This window comes from Hyperolius riggenbachi, chromosome 1, assembly GCF_040937935.1.
Source record: "Hyperolius riggenbachi isolate aHypRig1 chromosome 1, aHypRig1.pri, whole genome shotgun sequence".
In the NCBI taxonomy this organism is placed as follows: domain Eukaryota; kingdom Metazoa; phylum Chordata; class Amphibia; order Anura; family Hyperoliidae; genus Hyperolius; species Hyperolius riggenbachi.
Genome location: NC_090646.1, coordinates 370,678,399 through 370,700,104, shown reverse-complemented (window position 1 = coordinate 370,700,104; position 21,706 = coordinate 370,678,399). Strand labels below are relative to the sequence as shown.

The window sequence follows — 21,706 nt, the reverse complement described above, 5'->3', positions numbered from 1 at the left end:
CAAAATATGATAGGAGTACACAACAGCAATACGTCCGGATTACACCTGGCGCCTCCTAATCAAACCAATCTTGCATTTGCTGTTTATACTGAATGTAATGGGTTTGTATAACTATAAAACATTCAAATGTTAATCAAATACTATTCAAACATAAGTGAAATGTGTTTTCAAATGCAAACTGAACACTATTCAAATGTAAACTAAACGATATTTAAAGTACTTACGAGCCCAAAATTTAAAAAAAGTTCCGTACTGGTATGATTTTTGAAGGCACGGAGGACGCCATCCGCGCCCTCCATGCAGTTCCGTCGGTTCCCCGCTGCTTAATCTCCCCACCCTCCCCGGCCGGATCCTGACCCATCAGAACTGCATGGAGGGCGCGGATGCCGTCCTCCGTGCCTTCAAAAATCATACAGGTACGGAACTTTTTTTTTTTATTTTGGGCTCGTAAGTCCTTTAAATGCAAATAAAAACTATTTAATCATGCATGAATGTGCCCTCCAGGTGGAACCCCAGTTGCTGCTTATGTTAAAGGGCCCATACACTGGTGATACATTGATCAATCAATCAGAAATCAATTCTATCAAATTCTTCATTCGATCGATTTGATCTATCTGACAGGATGGAAAATCTAGGTCGAGCCCATAGAGTTACATTGGATCTAATGGTCCAATAATGCATTTTGATCGATTTCCAATACATTTCATTCTGAAATCTATTGGAAATCTGTTCCTAGTGTATTGCACACATCAGATAGATTTATGTCAGATTGGACTTGACAGGCATCTGACATAAATCTATCTGATGGGCGAATCTGCTGCAAATCTATAAGTGTATGACCACCTTTAGTTATTCTCAACGGCCATGATTCTTCAGGTACAAAACAGTGGTCATTGGGTTGTTATATTATATGTAGTCTATGCACAACACCTGCAGACACTGCGGCCTGAAGAGTCAAACGACCACATTTCTGAGAAAATGAAAGATTTTCTACTCAGCCAGTTCTAATTTTATCTGATGCAAATAAGCTCTGTTTCCATTTGAGGAAGGGTAAATAATGAATGTTTGTAATAATGCAAGCAGAATTAGCAATTACTGATACAGTAGAAACTTTCTAGTAAACTTTGATATAGTAAACCTCTGGCTATAGTAAACCCAGTCCCCTGGTCCCAGCCATGCATCTGTATGAACATACAAAATTGTATGGTAAATTCTGATATATTAAACTTCAGATTTAGTAGACTAATTGTCTATCTCCCTTAACATTTACAATAAAGGGATTCTACTGTAAATACATTTCCTAAAATTGGCTTATAATTTGCTGTACTTAAAGCAAACCTGAAGTGAAAAAAATGTATGATATAATGAATTGTATGTGTAGTACGGATAAGGAATAGAACACTAGTAGCAAAGAAAAGAGTCTCATTTTTATTTTCAGTTATATAGATTTTTTTTTTTAAAATAAACATTGCATCATTCTGTCACAGTTGCAGTTTTAAACGCACACTCTGTGTTTTAAACTATAAAACAAAGCAGAAATATTGTTTGTTTGAACTATCCTACAGTAAAACCTTATCTTAAGCTGTCTCTCACTGTTTTGTTTGCTGTTTAAAGGATACGTCCAGGAAACTAAAAAAAACAAACCCCAAAACACTTACCTGGAGCTTCCTCCAGCCCGTGGCAGCTGTCCTGTGCCCTCACCACAGCACCGGTGGCTGCCAGTCTCCTCCCCTGCCGAAGCCGACCTGACCAGGTCGGGTTCCGGGTCAGCTTCTTCTGCGCTCCACCGTGCGGGTCACGTAGTCTCGCTGATGTCATCAGGATGGTACTGCGCTAGCACAGTAGTTCTGCGTCTGCGCAGTACCATCCTAATGATGTCGGCGAGCCCACGTGACCCGCTTGGTGGAGCGCAGGAGAAGCCGACCTGAAACACTTCGCCAGCGGAGGAGACCGGGAGCCACCGGAGCTGCGGCGAGGGCACAGCACGGCTGCCAGGGGCTGGAGGAAGCCCCAGGTAAGTGGATGTTTTTTTTAGTTGCCTGGACGTATCCTGTTTAAGTGCTTCGGAAAACGGTACTGTAGAGCTCAATTTTTCAATTGCGTCCATCACTATTTACAAGCTTATAATTTTAAAAATATATAATAAGATACTCTCTTCACAAGTATATTTAAAAAGTTCAGACCCTTAGGTAACTATTTATGTTGTTTTTTTTTTGTTTTGTTTTTTTTTATTGTAATTTTATTTTTATTTATTTTTTATAAAAAAATGTATTAGGGTAATTTTTGGTGTGGGAGGGAAACATATAATTTTAAATGTAAAATAATGTAATGTAAAAAATGTATGTGGGTGTAGTTTACTACTACAGTCAAAAAAGTCCTGGAATCGTACGATCACGCTTCCAGGAACTACAAGGAGGCTGCGCGCTCCCGCTGCCTGCCATTACCCCCCGATCAGTGAATGGGAATATAATTCCCATTCACCGATCTAAGTCCCCCGCAGAAAAACCAATGGTCTCTAATCACAGACCGCGGTATTTCTGCAAATAAAAAGTTTCCCAGCCTCCTTGTAGTTCCTGGAAGCGTGATCGTACGATTCCAGGACTTTTTTGACTGTAGTAGTAAACTACACCCACATACATTTTTTACATTACATTATTTTACAGCAGCACAGTCTATCTGGACGGATATATCCGTCCAGATAGACTGAAGTGGTTACGTTGTTTTTTTTTTTTTTTTACTCCTTCTGTACTGTAGATAATATGAGACTCTTTTCTTTGCTATTAATGTTCTATTTCTTAGCTGTATTACACATAGAATTCATTATCTCATAAGTTTTATTTTCACTTCAATATCGCGAAAAATTATAAAATTTTAAATACATGTAAACACATACAAGTAAGAAGTACATTTCTTCCAGAGTAAATATGTTGCTGTCACTTACAGTAGGCAGTAGAATACAGACAGAATCGACAGGATATGGAGCAGCTCATTTCCCCATGGGGATTCTCAGCATGGCCTTTATTCTTTATAAAGACACTCCCTGAAAAGGATTTATACAAATATGCTAGCCAGCCTCCCTGCTCACCGTACACTTTTTTGGCAGTTGGACAGAGCAACTGCCATTTGCTAAGTGCTTTTGAAAAGAAAGAAAACCCTGAGAATCCCCCATGAGTAGATGAGCTGGTCTAAATCCTGTCGGTTCTGTCAGATTGTCACAGTAACATAGGAGAAAAGTACTTTATAGCACACTTTACTGTGGTAAAAATGTACTTCTCATTTGTATTTGCTTACATGTACTTTACATTTTACCATATTCGCGATAGTGGTCCTTTAAAGAGAACCTTAACTGTGATAAAAAAGGTTTCACATACCTGGGGCTTCCCCTGCAGCCGTCCTGTGCCCTCGCCAGCCCTTACTATCCTCCAGTTAGTTTTGTTTTCGGCTGACTAAAAGTCGGCCCCTGGCCACGCGCATCCTTGTACGTTCCTGTAGTCAGGGGCGTCCTGCGCAGGCGCCATAAGAGAAACCTCGTACTGCGTCTGTGCAGGATGCATTTAAAGAGGCACTTAAGCCATGCCAAAAAAATGAGTTTTACTCACCTGGGGCTTCCCTCAGCCCCCTGCTGCCGCAATAGCAGCATAGGGGGCAATATTTTGGCTGGGAACGCAAAGAATCACTCGCGTTCCCATGCCTGTCGGGTCCTGACGGCGAAACCGGAAGTGGTCTCCGGCGGAGACAGGAGGATCAGAGAGACACGGCGAGGGCACTGATCGGCTGCAGGGAGCTGAGGGAAGCCCCAGGTGAGGAAAACTCATTTTTTTGGCATGACTTAAGGTTCACTTTAACGACAGGAACGCATACAAGGATGCGCATGGCCAGGTGCCGACTCTTACCCAGGTAAAAATGAAACTAACCCGTGGCGGGGGAGCAGAGGATAGTCGAGGACTGGCGAGGGCACAGGGTGGCTGCAGAGGGCTTGGGGAAGCCCCAGGTAAAACTTTCTTTTTTTTTTAATCACAGTTAAGGTTCCCTTTAAATCCCTATGATTATCTGTTTATCTCTAGAGTTGCTACTGTGGGAACAAAAAAATGCATGAAAATAAATCTCCTAGTGGGTAGTACCGGTATTTAAATTGGCCTGTAAAGACTTACGTTCCAGATCAGCTGGAGTAATCCTTGTGAAGGACTCCACTGTTGCCAGAGCAATTGTGAGTGTACTAGGAATATTACAATTCAGCTTTTCTATGATTTTATCATTCTGAACATTCAGTCCTAATTCTCTCCACCATTTATCTTCCAGAGTGATATCCACCGATTCATCAGAGCTGAAACACATTAGCTCCTGAGCAACTTTATTATGCAATGATTGAACTGAAATATGTGGCACTATGAAAGAAAACACAAAACATAAGAAATTGAAAATACAATGTAAAGTGAAGGCACAACAAAAGAGTAAAGATTCACTATTATATAGAAAAAAGGCAAAATTACATAAGTGGATAGAAATACATTATGATCTTATTTTAGGTTAACAAGTAAACGTTATACAAATAGTTACAGGTAGTCCCCGACTTACGAATGCCCGACTTACGAACGACCCGCCGATACGAACGGCATGGATTCTGCGTTTCCATGGGAACAAGCCAAAAACATTTTTTTTCCAATTGGACTTGTAGTTTTTGAGAAAATTAATTTTGAAAAATCCTAAGAAAAAATGGCTTTTAAACTTGTATAAGCAGGTGCAGAGGACAGAGGTGACACAGAGGGGGACAATGAAGGCACAGGAGGGCACAGAGGAGGTACAGGGGACAGAGATGGCACAGTGTTCCGACTTAAGAACAGACTCAAGTCTCTAAAAAAAAATCAGTTTTATATTACAAAATCCCCTTTAACATAATAGTCCTACCTAAACCGCCGCATCCCCGCTGCTCTAATCTAACTAGTCTTCCTTCACTGAGAGGGGCGGGGGAGAGGCGGAGATCCGCCGCTGACAGACGCGTGTGAGGCAGGGCTGCAGCTCATAGCCCTGTGTCACAAGGAAGCCAATGCTGGCAGCAAAATCCACGACCAAGAAAGTCGTGGATTTTGCAGGGGAGAGGGAGGGTGACTAAGGGGGGGGATTTAGATAGCTTACAGCCATGGGGGATGCGGCGGTTTAGTTAGGAATAATATGTTAAAGAGGATTTTGTTATAAAAAATGGATTTTTAAGAGACTTCAGTGTCTCTTTAAGAACAAACCTACAGTCCCTATCTCGTTCGTTGACCGGGGACTACCTGTACTTGCCAAAAAAACAAAAAAAAAAAAAACAGAGTGGAGAAGCACTACTGCCACACAACTGGAAGACACTTCATGTGCCTTGATCCTCAGATCACTGATATTCTACTATCTGCTATAGTAACTTTACAGATATCCTACTATCCACTATAGTAGAATTTCAACAATTACTGTATACCAATATTCTACTATGCTACTCTGTACCCCAGCTCTCACATGGAACCTCCACTATCTATGACAAACACTAAACACCCCCCAACTACTCCTAACACTAACCACCCACCACTAAATACTGTTTTGCAACTATGTGTGAGGAAACTTGTGTTGCCGCTTTCTGCCTGCTGGTGGCAGCATGGTTCAGGAATTTCATAAACTTCCATTATTCCACCAGCAGATGCCCCTGAGGATTTTGTATTGTCTTGAACATCCACCATCCACCAGCAGGGGGCCTGTTAATGTTAGGACTTGCAGTCCCCTATCTGGCCTCTGGATGGCTTTGAGTGAATTCTTACTGCAATTACTCACCTCCAGCTGTAGCCTGTGTTCATTATCTCATGGACTATTTAAGACCTGCCTCTTGCTAATCGCCAGACCTTCGTTCATTATAGGTCTGAGTTCCCGGACACTCCTGATTACCTGGTTACTGATCCTTGTACCTTGTTCGCTGATCTGATTACCTGATGCTGAACCCTGCTTGCCCTGACTTTGCTTCCGCTCTCTCCTTTGTGCCTTGTTTGTATTTAATTTACCGTTACTGATCCTGATACTCCGTCTTGACCCGTCATTGCCTTCTCCTTGAGATACTGCGATTGATTGTATATATTATCCTGTGTATATATGCTGTATTTATTTAGTTAGTTAGATAGTCATTGTGTTATATTCATTTGTCACTGATTCCCAGGGTGTGTGTGTGTGTGTGTGTGTGTGTGTGTGTGTGTGTGTGTGTGTGTGTGGTGTGTGTGTGTGTGGTGGAACAAAAATCATACATGATTCCAAACATTTTTTACAAATCAATAACTGCAAAGTGGGGTGTGCATAATTATTCAGCCCCCTTTGGGTCTGAGTGCAGTCAATTGCCCATAGACATTGCCTGATGAGTGTGAATGACTAAATAGAGTGCACCTGTGTGTAATCTAATGTCAGTACAAATACAGCTGCTCTGTGACAACCTCAGAGGTTGTCTAAGAGAATATTGGGAGCAACAACACCATGAAGTCCAAAGAACACACCAGACAGGTCAGGGATAAAGTTATTAAGAAATTTAAAGCAGGCTTAGGCTACAAAAAGATTTCCAAAGCCTTGAACATCCCACAGAGCACTGTTCAAATGATCATTCAGAAATGGAAGGAGTATGGCACAACTGTAAACCTACTAAGACAAGGCCGTCCACCTAACTCACAGGCCGAACAAGGAGAGCGCAGATCAGAAATGAAGTCAAGAGGCCCGTGGTGACTCTGGACGAGCTTCAGAGATCTACAGCTCAGGTGGGGGAATCTGTCCATAGGACAACTATTAGTCGTGCACTGCACAAAGTTGGCCTTTATGGAAGATTGGCTAGAAGAAAGCCATTGGTAACAGAAAAGCATAAGAAATCCCTTTTGCAGTTTGCCACAAGCCATGTGGGGGACACAGCAAACATGTGGAAGAAGGTGCTCTGGTCAGATGAGACCAAAACAGAACTTTTTGGCCAAAATGCAAAACGCTATGTGTGGCGGAAAACTAACACTGCACATCACTCTGAACACACCATCCCCACTGTCAAATATGGTGGTGGCAGTATCATGATCTGGGGGTGCTTCTCTTCAGCAGGGACAGGGAAGCTGGTCAGAGTTGATGGGAAGATGGATGGAGCCAAATACAGGGCAATCTTGGAAGAAAACCTCTTGGAGTCTGCAAAAGACTTGAGACTGGGGCAGAGGTTCACCTTCCAGCACGACAACGACCCTAAACATAAAGCCAGGGCAACAATGGAATGGTTTAAAACAAAATATATCTATGTGTTAGAATGGCCCAGTCAAAGTCCAGATCTAAATCCAATTGAAAATCTGTGGCAAGATCCGAAAACTGCTGTTCACAAACGCTGTCCATCTAATCTGACTGAGATGGAGCTGTTTTGCAAAGAAGAATGGGCAAGGATTTCAGTCTCTAGATGTGCAACGCTGGTAGAGACATACCCTAAAAGACTGGCAGCGGTAATTGCAGCAAAAGGTGGTTCTACAAAGTATTGACTCAGGGGGCTGAATAATTACGCACACCCCACTTTGCAGTTATTTATTTGTAAAAATTGTTTGGAATCATGTATGATTTTTGTTCCACTTCTCACGTGTACACCACTTTGTATTGGTCTTTCACGTGGAATTCCAATAAAATTGATTCAGGTTTGTGGCAGTAATATGACAAAATGTGGAAAATTTTAAGGGGGCCGAATACTTTTGCAAGCCACTTTATATTGTGTGAAGTGCATGGGTTGGCATCATATTTGCATTCATGTTTGTATGTATGCTTGCATTTGCAATAAATCTTATTCCCTGATTCTAGTGTCTGTATACTGCAAACTGTGGTCAAACCATGTTTCTTCGTTCAGGCTTGTGACAGTTTGGCTACATTAAGCCAGCATGCCTGCCGCCTTTCCTACAGAGTTCCGCTACACTGCTTTATTCACCCCCCGATTTCCATCTGCAACTGGTATTTTCTTATTTTAGTATGGGCAGCTACGGCAGTGCCCAAATTTCCCCGGCACCACTTGCACCCACATTGTCTGTTTTGCCCTGCCACACCTCCAGTCATATTCCCACCACTTCCACAGCCATGCATATTCCTAAAAATTCAAAAGCGAAAGACGTTTTCATTGTTGAAACAACAATGGTTTGTTTTATTATTGTATCTTTTCCTTCATATTAAAATGTATAAAGATTCAATACATAAATGTAGATGGGAATATATTAAAATATTTAGATATGTGCATCAGCCCTTAAAGAGGTACAAATGAGAAAAAGAGGGACACATAAGATCTGGTTACAAAAAAGAGACAGTTGGTAGTCATACTTTATCTCATCTGTGGGAAACAAACTATTATCGCCCTCCTGTGCAACAAAAATCACAATATAGAAAACATGCTTTTAAAATTGTAACTGAGGTACCTTTCAGCAGCAAATGATGTATATTAGCTTGATATTCTGGACATTCTAGGATGTCTCTGGGTAAACCTGCAAAGTGAGACCTTTAACACAGAGCATGAATGGTAAGTAAATATTTAGAACTGAAACAAATGAAAAATATCATACAGCGTTATAATTTTAATTAGTTTACATTTTATATGCATCAATGGCCACCAGGAATGTTTTTTTTTCTGTAAAATGGCAAAACATAAAACATTAGAAGGACAATTTCATTTTATTTCAGGTTCTTCTTTTACGGTTGTTAAACTACCTACAGAAATTCAACTAATGTTGACTGATCCAGCCATAAGACAGGGTTCACACTATTCCAAAGCTTTACTGTATTCATTGTAATTGATTGTTTTTTTTGTTTTGGTCCCCGTTGTGGTCCAATTTTGTCTTGATATCTGCTCACAAATGTGCTTTCTGCTGGTTTTAATGGGCTGGCCATTATGGTTTTGATTACAGCATCCTGTACTAGTTGCAGCATTTCCATATGGGTGAAGTTTCCTGTTGGTCGTAGATGTTGAAGTCTGTGCTTAAAGAGACTCAGTAATAAAAAAAAATGTCCCCTGGGAGGTACTTACCTCGGGAGGGGGAAGCCTCAGGGTCCCAATGAGGCTTCCCCCTCCGCTGTAGCTGCAGGCAATTCAGCACTGGCTTCCCCGAAGCGTCCAGCAATCCTGGCTCGACAAGCCTGACAAGGCTTGATATATTTACCTTCCCTGGCTCCAGCGGGGGCACTGTTGGGCTCTCAGCACGGAGATAGACGGAAATAGCCAATCTTCCCCCACCCAAGATGAGTACCCCCAGGGGAACTTTTTTTAGTTACAGGTTTTCTTTAAAGCTTTTGCAGTTTCCTCCAAGAGATGCTGTGTATGGATGCCATATTTATAAGTGTAAATGTAATTAAGGCTCCGGGAAATTTGGGTGCAAGGTAAAGCCAAGAAACGGCTCACTCTCCTTCTGCAAAAGCCGCATTAATTACTATTCCCCTTCCAGGCCACCGTGGACTCTGGGATAAGACATAAGTCTGACAGCTATTGCTGGCTGATGAATTATGCTGCTTTTATCGTAATTTGGGCTCCGTCTTTTGATGGCACCCAAATTACAGATTGAGTGCCTCTATAGCCCTAATTTACAATATGGTCTATGGCGGTATTTGCTGTGCCCAAATTTCTAATGCTGTTTTTGCCTGACTCAATTTATAATTGTGGTGGGCCTTATTATACAACTTTGGGAATTCCTGCACTCTAATTATTAAAGAGGCTCTGAAGCGAGTTAGCTAGCCATTGATTATAGTAAAGGACCTTACATAGAGCTAAACCGCCGCTATCCCGCGGCAAAACAAGGGTTCTTTACCTCCCAAATCCCCTCCATGGTTCCCGGGGTGCGCTTCCTGAAGAGGCAGAGCTAATGGCTGTAGCTCTGCCTCTCAGCGCATCAATCCCGACTGATCGCCGCCTCTCCCCGCCCCTCTCACTCTTCCTTCACAGAGAGGGGCGGGGGAGAGGCGGAGATCCGTGCGGCGATTGACACGCATGGAGGCAGAGCTGCAGCTCATAGCTCTGCCTCTATGAGCAGCAAAATCCACGACCAAGAAAGTCGTGGATTTTGCAGGTGGGATTTGGTGGGGGGGGGGTAAAAACCCTCGTTTTGCCGTGGTATAGCGGCAGTTTAGCTCTATGTAAGGTCCTGTACTATAATCAAAACTTATCTCACTCGCTTCAGTGTCTCTTTAAGTTCTCCATAATGAAGAACTGTTTGGTGGAGGAGAAATAGAGTGCCGTGTGCCATGTAGCTGTCTGGGGTAGGGATGAAAATGGAATCCAAACATAGAATTCTATTGATGGAAAGCAAAAATGCTGGCCAAATAAACATTGTGTTAATGGAACTATAATAAAAGTTACTACTTTGATATACAGCTTTGTACATACCCAAAAGAAAAAGGTGACAGGACTTCTTCAGCCAGATTAATATCTGGTTTTAATTCTGCAGTTTTAGGTGGTTGGCTGGGTGGAGTGATGGGAACCTCCAATTCACCTTCATAGGACGACCTGAAACAAACTAAAATAACAGAAACAACCATTAATGTAATAAGGGTAAAGATGCCAAAGACGGTCTGAAGGACGTGCCCTGAGCCAAGCTATGGTTGGCTGAAGGTGTACACCTAAGCACCCTTGTTTACATGGGTCCCAGCCAACCAGAGTATTTGCCAAGCTCCAACTGAACAGCCCTAGACTTAAAGGAAACCAGAGATGAACGCTTTGGCACAAAATAAACATATCACCCGATAGATTTTACAAAATAAATACTATACCTGGTATTTTCGCAGCTCTGGTGTGCCGGTTTTGGTTTTTTTGACTAGAACTCCATGCAAAACACAGTTCATCAAAAAAGCATATTATTTAGTGGGCTGTGTGCAAAATGAAATCACCATTTCTAAAAACCTCTTATGACTAACAAATATAGATTTAAAAAAAAAAAAAAAAAAAAAAAAAAAAAAAAAGGTTTTTCAATATACCCTTACATTAGCAACTCCTCCCATCTCATCACAGCTCACTGTGATGTTGCAGTATACAGAACAGGAAAGCAGAGCCAGAAGGGGGCAGGCTTGGGCTTGAAAAGACATCAGAGAAGACAGACTCAGCTATAATGAATCCTCAGCAAAGCTATACTGAATGCCCTGTCAGGGATTTTATCAGGGCTGTTAAGAAGCAAGCTGAACAGTGAAGGATGAAACAGAGAGCAGGGTAGGTGTTTGCTCTAATGTTCCCACCGATATATATGGTAAAATACATGAGGGTGCTTCGTCTCTGGTTCACTTTAAAGGTGCAGACTGGTTGTGGTGTTAAAGCAAAAGAAAGAAGTATACAGATGAAAATATCGGAAGAAGACAGAAGAACATATCTAAAGACATAAAGATGAAAGAGGAACAGTGCAACCGTATTAACCACTTGAGGACCCACCCTTTACCCCCCCTTAAGGACCAGCGCAGTATTCTGTGATCTGTGCTGGGTGGGCTCTGCAGCCCCCAGCACAGATCAGGCAGCACGCAGAGCGATCAGATCGCCCCCCTTTTTTCCCCCCTATGGGGATGGTGTGCAGGGGGGGTCTGATCGCTCCTCTTGGCTGGCATGTTGCGGGGGGGGGGGGCACCGCAAAGCCCCCCTCCGCGGCGAAATTCCCCCCCTCCCTCTCCTACCTGTCATCCCCGGTGATCGGGGCTGCACAGGACGCTATCCGACCTGTGCAGCCAGTGACAGGACGTCCCGTCACATGGCAGCGATCCCCGGCCGCTGATTGGCCGGGGATCGCCGATCTGCCTTACGGCGCTGCTGCGCAGCAGCGCCGTACAATGTAAACAAAGCGGATTATTTCCGCTTGTGTTTACATTTAGCCTGCGAGGCCCGCAGGCTATTCACGGAGCCCCCCGCCGTGAATTGACAGGAAGCAGCCGCTCGCGCGAGCGGCTGCTTCCTGATTAATTAGCCTGCAGCTGGCGACGCAATACTGCGTCGCTGGTCCTGCAGCTACCACTTTGCCGACGCGCGTTATGAGTGCGCGGTCGGCAAGTGGTTAAAGAAGAATAACAAAAGAGAAGAAGAGTATAGATGAACAAAAGAAAATATGTATTCTTATTTTTTTTTAAATAATTTTAATACTTTTTTTTGTGTGTTTTACTTATTTTAGTTTAACACTAGAAATAGAAATATTAGAAAATAGTTAGTGGGTACAGTACAACCAGGCCTATTTACATGAGAGGGGGTTTGACATATAGGGGTCTTCTTCTTATTAAAGAGTGGACTGTGGACTTCACCTCTGTTGTATATCAGAAGCCAGCGTACTGCAATTAAGCTTACATGCATTCTGGCAAAAGATAGTGTGCTTCTTAAAGGGGACTCAAGGTGAAAAGTTACTAATATCCTTTACCTACCTGGGGCTTTTTCTAGCCTCAACAGTCTGTTTGATCAATCACTGCAGTTTTGCTGTGCTCCAGTGCAGCGATGGCCCCTCCGTAATGATCACTGACCCAGCAACTTCTGCATGCGCGTCTATCCCAACCAGACATTTTTCACCTGGGATGTCCTATAAACCTTGTACACATGCTAGATGAAACTCAGCCGAAGTAGCAGACTAGTGATGTGTCTGCACAGCCCCGGCCCCGCAAGGTTGCCCGAGAGATCAAGTCTCAATGGCTGCTGATTGACATGCTTCATGTACAAGGCTTTAGGCTGGATTCGCACTGGTCAGTGGCATAATACATGCATTATAATGTGTGTTAACTGCAATGGTGACTGTACTTAGACTTCAATACAAAGCCTGCGTGCAGCGATTTAAAATAACGTGATTCCATTACAATGCAGTACTGTGAAGAGCTCCATAGAATTGTATGGGCAGTGAGTCGACATGCAGAATTATTCTGCAACACAACTGAGCACTGTGAGCTAGCCCTTAGATTTCACTCTTCGAGGAACTCCACCCATAACAGTAGTGTTGGTGTTTAATTTGTTTTTTTTTCCAAATCCAAATTTGGGTTACACCAACACTACATAAAAGTGGTGACGCAAAGCACACTCTAAACCTGTGACAATAGATTACTACAATGTTAGCTTTCTTCCAGGGCAAAGCATTAGGGCAATAACTGTGTTGTATGCTACTAAAGCACAGATCTTTGGTATGGCCAGAACCCTAGCGGGACATCCCCCACCGATTCCCTCTATGGGAAAGGGGCATCTGAAAAAGAATGTGAAATACCAAAAGAATATTTTTATTTTAAGAATACGTACAAATAATATGTAGTGATAACCTTTACCTTTGTCCATGATATCTTCATATTCGGTAAGATCCATGTTTCTGTTTATTGTATTGTGCTCAATAAAGTCCCTTCTTATCTGGGATTTTGTAAACATGTCTAAAAATAACAAATTCTAGCAATTAAACGTAAGCAACAAAAGAGACAAAGGATGAATCAGGTAATCATCTATTGTTCCGCAATGCAATGAATCAACTATTGTTTTTCAAAGTAACTGCATCCATTTAACCATATTGTTATCCCCCTTGTGAATACACAGTTGTCAAACAGACATTTTGATACAAACATCTCCCTCTATCAATTCTTTTGCTCATGGACATCCTGAAGGCTATAAATTTGTTCTGTAGAAGTGTGATAACAGCTGTGGAGGTCTCCCTGAAGCAGGTGCATTGTAATGCGCACTGACAAATGCATATGGACGGAGTTTAGACAAGAAATTTATGAGACACTATAAATAATGACAGGGAAGACAATGAAACAGCCGGAGGGTGTGCTGTTCAGCATAACAATTTTGATGGGCCTGTTTGTGAGCAGCAAAAACTGAGATGTGTTCTGTATAAAATAAATGTTAAGTGGATTCAGTGAAATGATACCGATACAATTATGTTCCATAATAGGAAGTACACCTGGGTGATTGGTAATCATTTTAGTAAAGTAAGCTTCATCATTACTTTTGGAAGGTAGCTAAAAACACACAAAACCTTCAATAAAATTGCTGCAATGCCCACAAGTATATAGTAAAACATGCATAATTTAGGTAACAGTAAATTCGGGCGCCTGAGGCTAGTGGACAAATCGGGCGCCGCCATTCACTCCTATAATAAATATCGTTTAATGGGCGCCCGATAGGAAAAAAGGGCGCCGGAGAAAAATAACGTTTTAAAAGCGGCGCCCGGAGACTTAATGTTTTATTACTGCTTCTCATGATTACACATTATTTAATGATTTATACATTTTTAAATATTATTTTTAAACGAAAAACAGTACAATATTTTTTTTCAAACATTATTTTTAAACGAAAAACAGTACATTTTTTTTTTTTTTACATTATTTTTAAACGAAAAAACCAACAGGGGGGTCTTAGGTTTAGGCACCAACAGGGGGGTCTTAGGTTTAGGCACCAACAGGGGGGGTCTTAGGTTTAGGCACCAACAGGGGGTCTTAGGTTTAGGCACCAAAAGGGGGGTCTTAGGTTTAGGCACCAACAGGGGGGTCTTAGGTTTAGGCACCAACAGGGGGTCTTAGGTTTAGGCACCAACAGGGGGGTCTTAGGTTTAGGCACCAACAGGGGGGTCTTAGGTTTAGGCACTAACAGGGGGGTCTTAGGTTTAGGCACCAACAGGGGGGTCTTAGGTTTAGGCCTCAACAGGGGGGTCTAGGGGTTAGGGGTAGGTACAGGGAGGGTTACTTAGTAATTTTTTTTTTTAAACGTTATTATACGTTTCAGTATTTAAACGAAAGATTAACGTTTTTACAATTGCCGATTTAATGCACATTATTTAATGATTTATAACTTTAAAAAACATTAATTTTAAACGAAATACAGTACAATACATTTTTAAACGTTATCCATGCTTATCGTTAAAAACCCGGCGCCCTTTTTTCCCAGCGCCCCTTTTTAACGTACGCCATAATTTAGGGCATATAAGAACTCTGGGCTGTTTGCGAGAGGAGAAAATTAATTGAGAGGGTGTATAAAAACAGCAAAGTGCTAAGCAGAAAACACTGTATTGGATAAGGACAGATACATCTAATGCACAATTAAGGTGGCCATACATCAGGCGACTTGGCGGCCGAATGACGATCGATTAATATAATCCATAGGCGTCGAACTCCAGGCCTGGAGGGCCAGATCCACGCCAGTGTTTAGGATGGACTGAGAAAGAGAGGAATGTGTTCTAGTTGATGGACCACACCTTTTCTGATTCAGACCCATTCATTAATTTGAGCTGTGTCAAAAATTTGTGAGGACCTCGGCCCTCAAAGGACCAGTTCGACATCCCTGTGAAAATTGGTGAAGAGCGGTGGATTCGGAAGACAGACGGGCACCGTGACACAGAACAGGTAATGTATAAATGCACACATGCACATTTATACACTAGAGAACAGTGCCGAGGCGGCAGACGTGGCCGATTCCCAAGAGTTTTCATGCTGAAATCGATCGGGAATTGGCCTGCAATGTATGGGCAGCTGACAGATCTCTCTCTGATTACATTCAATCAGAGAGATTTGTCTTTTGGTCATATCTGCTCATCATCGCCTGATGTCTGAGCACCTTTACTGTATCGTTAAAGGAGACATTTGCCTCAATTCACTAAGCAGTTTAGACTAGTCTACAGATGGTTTTTCATCTACTGATGGTTTGGTGTAATGTTTTAGACCTGTTTATAGACCTGGTCTAACATTCAGTAATTACACAATTCACAAAGGCAAATAAGAAGTAACCACGCCCACTTTTTCTGACAGAGATTAGACCAGCTGATTTCTGTGGGTAAAGTAATTCTGTGAGGTATTTCAGCTGTAAGAATGGAACCTTTTGAATTAATTATGCAGGAGTTTAATTGTATGCAGAGGAGAGCTCATCAAAGGAAAATTATGTCAGTCATAGCTACTCATTTGTGAATTGCAGCTTTTGATAATTTCCCCCGATTTACTGACCTAATTACCAAATGTTTTAGACCAGGTCTAAAAACAGGTCTAAATGTGGTAATAGTGAATTCCCCATTGATGTAACTGACCAAACCATCAGTAGACTAAAAAACATCAGTAGACTAGTCTAAACTGTTTAGTGAATTGAGGCCATTGTAGATAATAACAAACAAAGGTGTATCAAACCAAACTCAACACACAAACATAAATAGCTGATATCTTTTCCACCAAATTTCATAAAAAAAAATTGAACTGGAATTTCACTTTTTCACTCTTTCAGCATAGCTACAAAGCAATCATCTATGTCTGTTACTAAACATGCCCATTAATGATGCAATCTTAATTGTACAATCTATTGTACCACTTCTATGTAATACGAGACACTACCTTAACCACTTCACCACTGAGGGGTTTTACCCCTTGACCACCAGAGCAATTTTCACCTTTCAGCGCTCCTTCCATTCATTCGTCTATAACTTTATAATTACTTATCACAATGAAATGAACTATACCTTGTTTTTTCCGCCACCAATTAGGCTTTCTTTAGGTGGGACATTATTCCAAGAATTATTTTATTCTAAATGTGTTTTAATGGGAAAATAGGAAAAAATGTGGGAAAAAAAATGTATTTTTCAGATTTGGCCTTTATAGTTTTTAAATATGCATGCTACTGTAATTAAAACCCATGTAATTTATTTGCCCTTTTGTCCCGGGTATAAAACCGTTTAAATTATGTCCCTATCACAATGTTTGGCACCAATATTTTAATTGGAAATAAAGGTGCATTTTTTTTCAGTTTTGCGTCCATCCCTAATGACAAGCCCATAGTTTATAAAGTAACAGTGTTATACCCTCTTGACATAAATATTTAACCGGTTCAGCACCGCAGTCCGAAAATCTCATGCATCCGAGCAACGTTCACCTCCCATTCATTCGCCTATAACTTTATTGCTACTCATCACAATGAATTGATCTATATCTTGTTTTTTTCGCCACTAATTAGGCTTTCTTTGGGTGCTACATTTTGCTAAGAATTATTTTTTTCTAAATCTATTTTAACAGGAAGATTAAGAAAGAAATGAAAAAAAAAATCATTATTTCTCAGTTTTTGGCCATTATAGTTTGAAATTAATATACGCTAGCGTAATTAAAACTCATGTATTTTATTTGCCCATCTGTCCCGCTTATTACACCATTTAAACGATGTCCCTATCACAATTTATGGTGCCAATATTTCATTTAGAAATAAAGGTGCATTTTTTCAATTTGCGTCCATCACTGTTTATAAGCTTATAATTTTAAATAATATAATAACATATTCTCTTGACATGCATATTTAAAAAGTTCAGACCCTTGGGTAACTATTTATGTTGTTTTTGATTTTTTTTAATTGTATTTTTTATTTTTATTTTTAATAAAAAAAGTGTATGTGGGTAATTTTTGGTGTGGGAGGGAAACTGTTAATTTTAAATGTAAAATATATATTTTTTTAAATTAAAAATGAATTGTGGTGCAGTTTACTATTCGGCCACAAGATGGCCACAGTGAAAAAAGTCCTAGATGCGAACGATTTCGCATCTAGGAACTTAAAAGTAGGGGAAATGTTTCCTGGGGGCAGAAATACCACGCTCTCTGGAGAGAAAGCGTCGGTATTTCTGCGGGGAAGATAGATCGGTGAATGGGAATTATATTCCCATTCACTGATCGGGGGGCTAGCGGCGGGCAGCGGGAGCACGCGCGGGGGCGCGCCCGATCGCGCGCACGAGGCGGCGGCAGCAGCAGTGCCTATCTGGACGAGGAAGCTCGTCCAGATAGGCCGAACTGGTTAAAAAGTTCAGTCCCTAAGGTAACTATTTATGTATTTTTTTTTCATTGTAATTTTTTTTTTTTAATTACAAAAAAAAAATAAAAAATTGGGGAGTGTCGGAGGTAAGGAGTTAATTTTTAGTGTAAAACTCATTTATTTGTATGTTAAAAAAAATGCTTTAGGGTGTAATTTTACTATTTGGCCACAAGATGGCAACAGTAACTTTTTGTTTACTGCGACCTGCAAGCGTCCTTCCGGACGCTTGCAGGAAGTACTAGGAGGCTGAGAACGTTTTTTTTTTCACAATGATCGTGCTGCTTATCGGACAAGCAGCGGATCATTGCGGGGCTTAGATCAACGAACAGGAATGGATTTTCCCGTTCATTGATCTACGGGCGAGCGGCCGGCGGCGTGTTTACTAGCGGGAGTGCGCGCTAGAGCGAGCGGGAGCGCGGGCAGCGGCGGGAGCGCAGAAAGTACGCATTTCTCCGTCCCTGGGGGTGAAAGGATGGAAAAAGGGACGTTGAAATGCGTACGCGTGGGGGTAAAGTGGTTAAGTATACATTCAAAGTATATTAACTCAATTTACCCTTCTACTACATAGATTTGGTAAGATTGTACAATGTAGATTAAATCATTGATTCAAGGCACTTTAAGACCTGAGTTATGCACCAAATGGCAGAGATTTTTCTACATGAAATATATGCTTATGAAACAGACCAAAGTGGACATTCTTAGCAAGAGGACTGATTTATTGATGAATGGCTTATGCCCCGTTTACACTTAAATCAGTTGCTCTCAGCTATAACTGAAAGGTCAACTGATTTTCAAAGTAATGCCCATGTTTTCCTATGGCAAAGTTCACACTTAACCCATTCAGGTTCCGTGGTTTTCACGAGAGAAATGTTCACCTCCCATTCATTAGCCTATAACTTTATCACTACTTATCACAATGAACTGATCTATATCTTGTTTTTTCCGCCACCAATTAGGCTTTCTTTGGGGGGTACATTTTGCTAAGAGCCACTTTACTGTAAACGCATTTTAACAGGAAGAATAAGAAAAAAATGGAAAAATTCATTATTTCTCAGTTTTCAGCCATTATAGTTTTAAAATAATACATGCCTCCATAATTAAAACTCACGTATTGTATATGCCCATATGTCCCGGTTATTACACCGTTAAAATTATGTCCCTATCACAATGTATGGCGACAATATTTTATTTGGAAATAAAGGTGCATTTTTTCCATTTTGCATCTATCACTATTAACAAGTTTAAAATAAAAAAATATAGAAATATTTCATCTTTACATTGATATTTAAAAAGTTTAGACCCTTAGGTAAATATTTACATGTTTTTATTTTTTTATTTTTATTGTAATGTTTTTGGTTTTTTTATAGTAAACATTTTATTTGGGTAGTTTTGGGAGGGTGGGGGTAAACAATAGATTTATAATGTAAATGTGTGTTCATTTTAATTTATTTTTATTTTCAGTTGTAGTATTACTTTTTGGCCACAAGATGGCGGCCATGAGTTTGTTTACATGACGTCACTCTAAGCGTAACACACGCTTAGAGTGGCGCATCGGGGAGGGAACGGCCAGAAAAGGCGCAGCTTCTGAGAGAAGCTGTCGCTTTTTCAGCGGGGGAGAGGAATCAGTGATCGGGCACCATAGCCCGATACGTTGATTCCGTGGCTACCGAATCCGCGGCCGGGAGTGCGCGTGCACGCGTGCGAACGGCCACGGGGACGCGCGGTAGCGCACATGGTTCCTGGATGTAGTTTCTACATCCAGGAACCAAAATAGGTTAAAGAGAAACTCCGACCAAGAATTGAACTTTATCCCAATCAGTAGCTGATTCCCCCTTTTACACAAGAAATCTATTCCTTTTCACAAACAGACCATCAGGGGGCGCTGTATGACAGATATTGTGGTGAAACCCCTCCCACAAGAAACTAAGTACGTACTCCTGGCAGTTTCCGGTCTGTGAACCCTGTTGCATTGTGGGAAATAGCTGTTTACAGTGGTTTCCAACTGCCAAAAAAGCAAGCAGCAGCTACATCACCTTCCAACAGTCAAAATGTCACCATGTAATAAATGTGAGAATGTAAATCAGGGATTTAAAAGATTTTACAATGGGCAAAAACTGACTAAATCACATATACATAATTATTGTAAAAATGAAGCACTTTTTTCTATTATATTATTTTCACTGGAGATCCTCTTTAAAGAGAAACCGTAACCAAGAATTGAACTTCATCTCAATCAGTAGCTGATACCCCCTTTCCCATGAGAAATCTATTCCTTTTCTCAAACGGATCATCAGGGGACTCTGTATGGGTGATTTTGTGGTGAAACCCCTCCCACAGTGTGATGTCAGCGCCTCACAGTACTGAGGTACTGACATCACACTGTGGGAGCCTTGATGCATTGTGGGAAATAACAGCTGTTTACAACTGCCAAAAAAGCAAGCAGCATCTCCTTCCAGTGACATCACCTGCCAGTAGTAAAGATGTCACCATGTGATAAATGTTAGAATGTAAATCAGGGAGAGGAAAGATTTTACAATGAGCAAACATTGACTAAATCATTTATACACAATTAATTTAAAAATTAGGCACTTTTTATTACATTATTTTCACTGGAGTTCCTCTTTAACATGTTTTAACTGAAATCTTTTTCACAATGCACTATGAAGAAGAAAAAAAAAACGTGTAGCAACTGATTAAGTGTAAACGTGGCCTAAGCCTCCTACTTTTATATCCTTATTTCCAGTGTATGCATTCCTTTTTTTCCCCTCTTCCTGCACTATGTGCCCCTCTCCAAAGTTTTCCACTAATCTGTCTGTATCTGTCTGTACTAATCTGTCTGCGCTGTACCTTTCACATTCCCTGTTCTTTTAGCAACTCTCTGCCCCAGTTTCTCTGCTGCCCTGCCACTCTATGCTAGGGGGTTCTCTGCTTGGTGACCCCAGCTTTTGTTTACCTGTCTGTGTTCAAAAAGCCACCTTGTATCATGTTTACCCTGCTACTTTTAGTGCCCTCTCCATCCTATCTTCTTTTTTTCTTCCTCCCACTCACATGCTCATGTTTCTGTAGTGACACTCTGTTCAGTCTTGCTCATGTAGAAATTATTTCTTGCTGGGTCACATATGAACTGTTGACTTGCACCTGTTTCAAGAAGCACTGAAGCTTTCAGCACTAGCTGTGGCAATGTGGTGACAAGGGAACAGAACACTGCGGAAGGGGCAGAATGTAATAGAAGCATATTTATGGCACTTCATTGAAATGTTAGTAGCCATTTCATATATGCCTGAGGGTCAGCCTGCCCTCTGCCAACCAATGGCTTCCAAAGTGACTGCGTGGTGCTTGTTTATATTAACTGCTTCAGGACCACAGGCTCCCCCCCCCCCAGTAACCAGGCTATATTTTACTAATTAGGCCACTGCAGCTTTAAGGCCTCGCTGCAGGGCCGTACAACCTAGCACACAAGTGACCCCCCCCCCCCCCGCATTTTCTGCCCACCAACAGCTTTGGCTATGATCCCTGCATGGATGTTTGTTTATTTATTTATCTCTTTTTTTTTTAAATACATTTTAATATTTTTTATTGATTTTTATAACCCTTTTTCCCGCCCTCCGCAAGCCAATCACAGCGATTGGCTGACAGCCGATCACTCTCCTGCCTCCCAGGGGGACAGCCGTGTCACACAGCTGTACCCAGTACAGCGCTGCTGTAGATCGCAGCGCTGTACAGTGTATACAGTGTAAACAGTGTAAAGTGTGTACAGTGTAAACAGTTTCCTAGTGGCGATCGCCGATGGGAGACTGATGACGGAGCTCCGTCATTCAAGCGGAGATGATCTCCTGTAAAACCCTGCCCCAGGATTTCACGCCAATTGGCTTCGAGTGGTCCTGGGGCTGCCGCAACGTCCACGCCACTTAGCGTGGGGCGGTCGTAAAGAAGTTAATTGTCATACCAGTCAGAAGATCCAGAACT

The 21,706-nt window shown here is 41.5% G+C and overlaps 1 protein-coding gene across 7 annotated transcripts in view; it reads right to left on the bottom strand.

Annotated features, from left to right (window-relative positions):
- Positions 1-21,706, bottom strand: part of SHOC1 (shortage in chiasmata 1) — a 342,404-nt gene that overhangs the window by 113,041 nt on the left and 207,657 nt on the right. For all 7 annotated transcript variants that reach the window (XM_068234309.1, XM_068234308.1, XM_068234310.1 and 4 more), the window contains 4 exons: positions 13,249-13,347; positions 10,370-10,499; positions 8,415-8,494; positions 4,152-4,385 (listed from right to left, as the gene is read on the bottom strand). In XM_068234309.1, the coding sequence (XP_068090410.1) occupies positions 4,152-4,385; positions 8,415-8,494; positions 10,370-10,499; positions 13,249-13,347 (543 nt within the window). The remainder of the gene's footprint in view (positions 1-4,151; positions 4,386-8,414; positions 8,495-10,369; positions 10,500-13,248; positions 13,348-21,706) is intronic.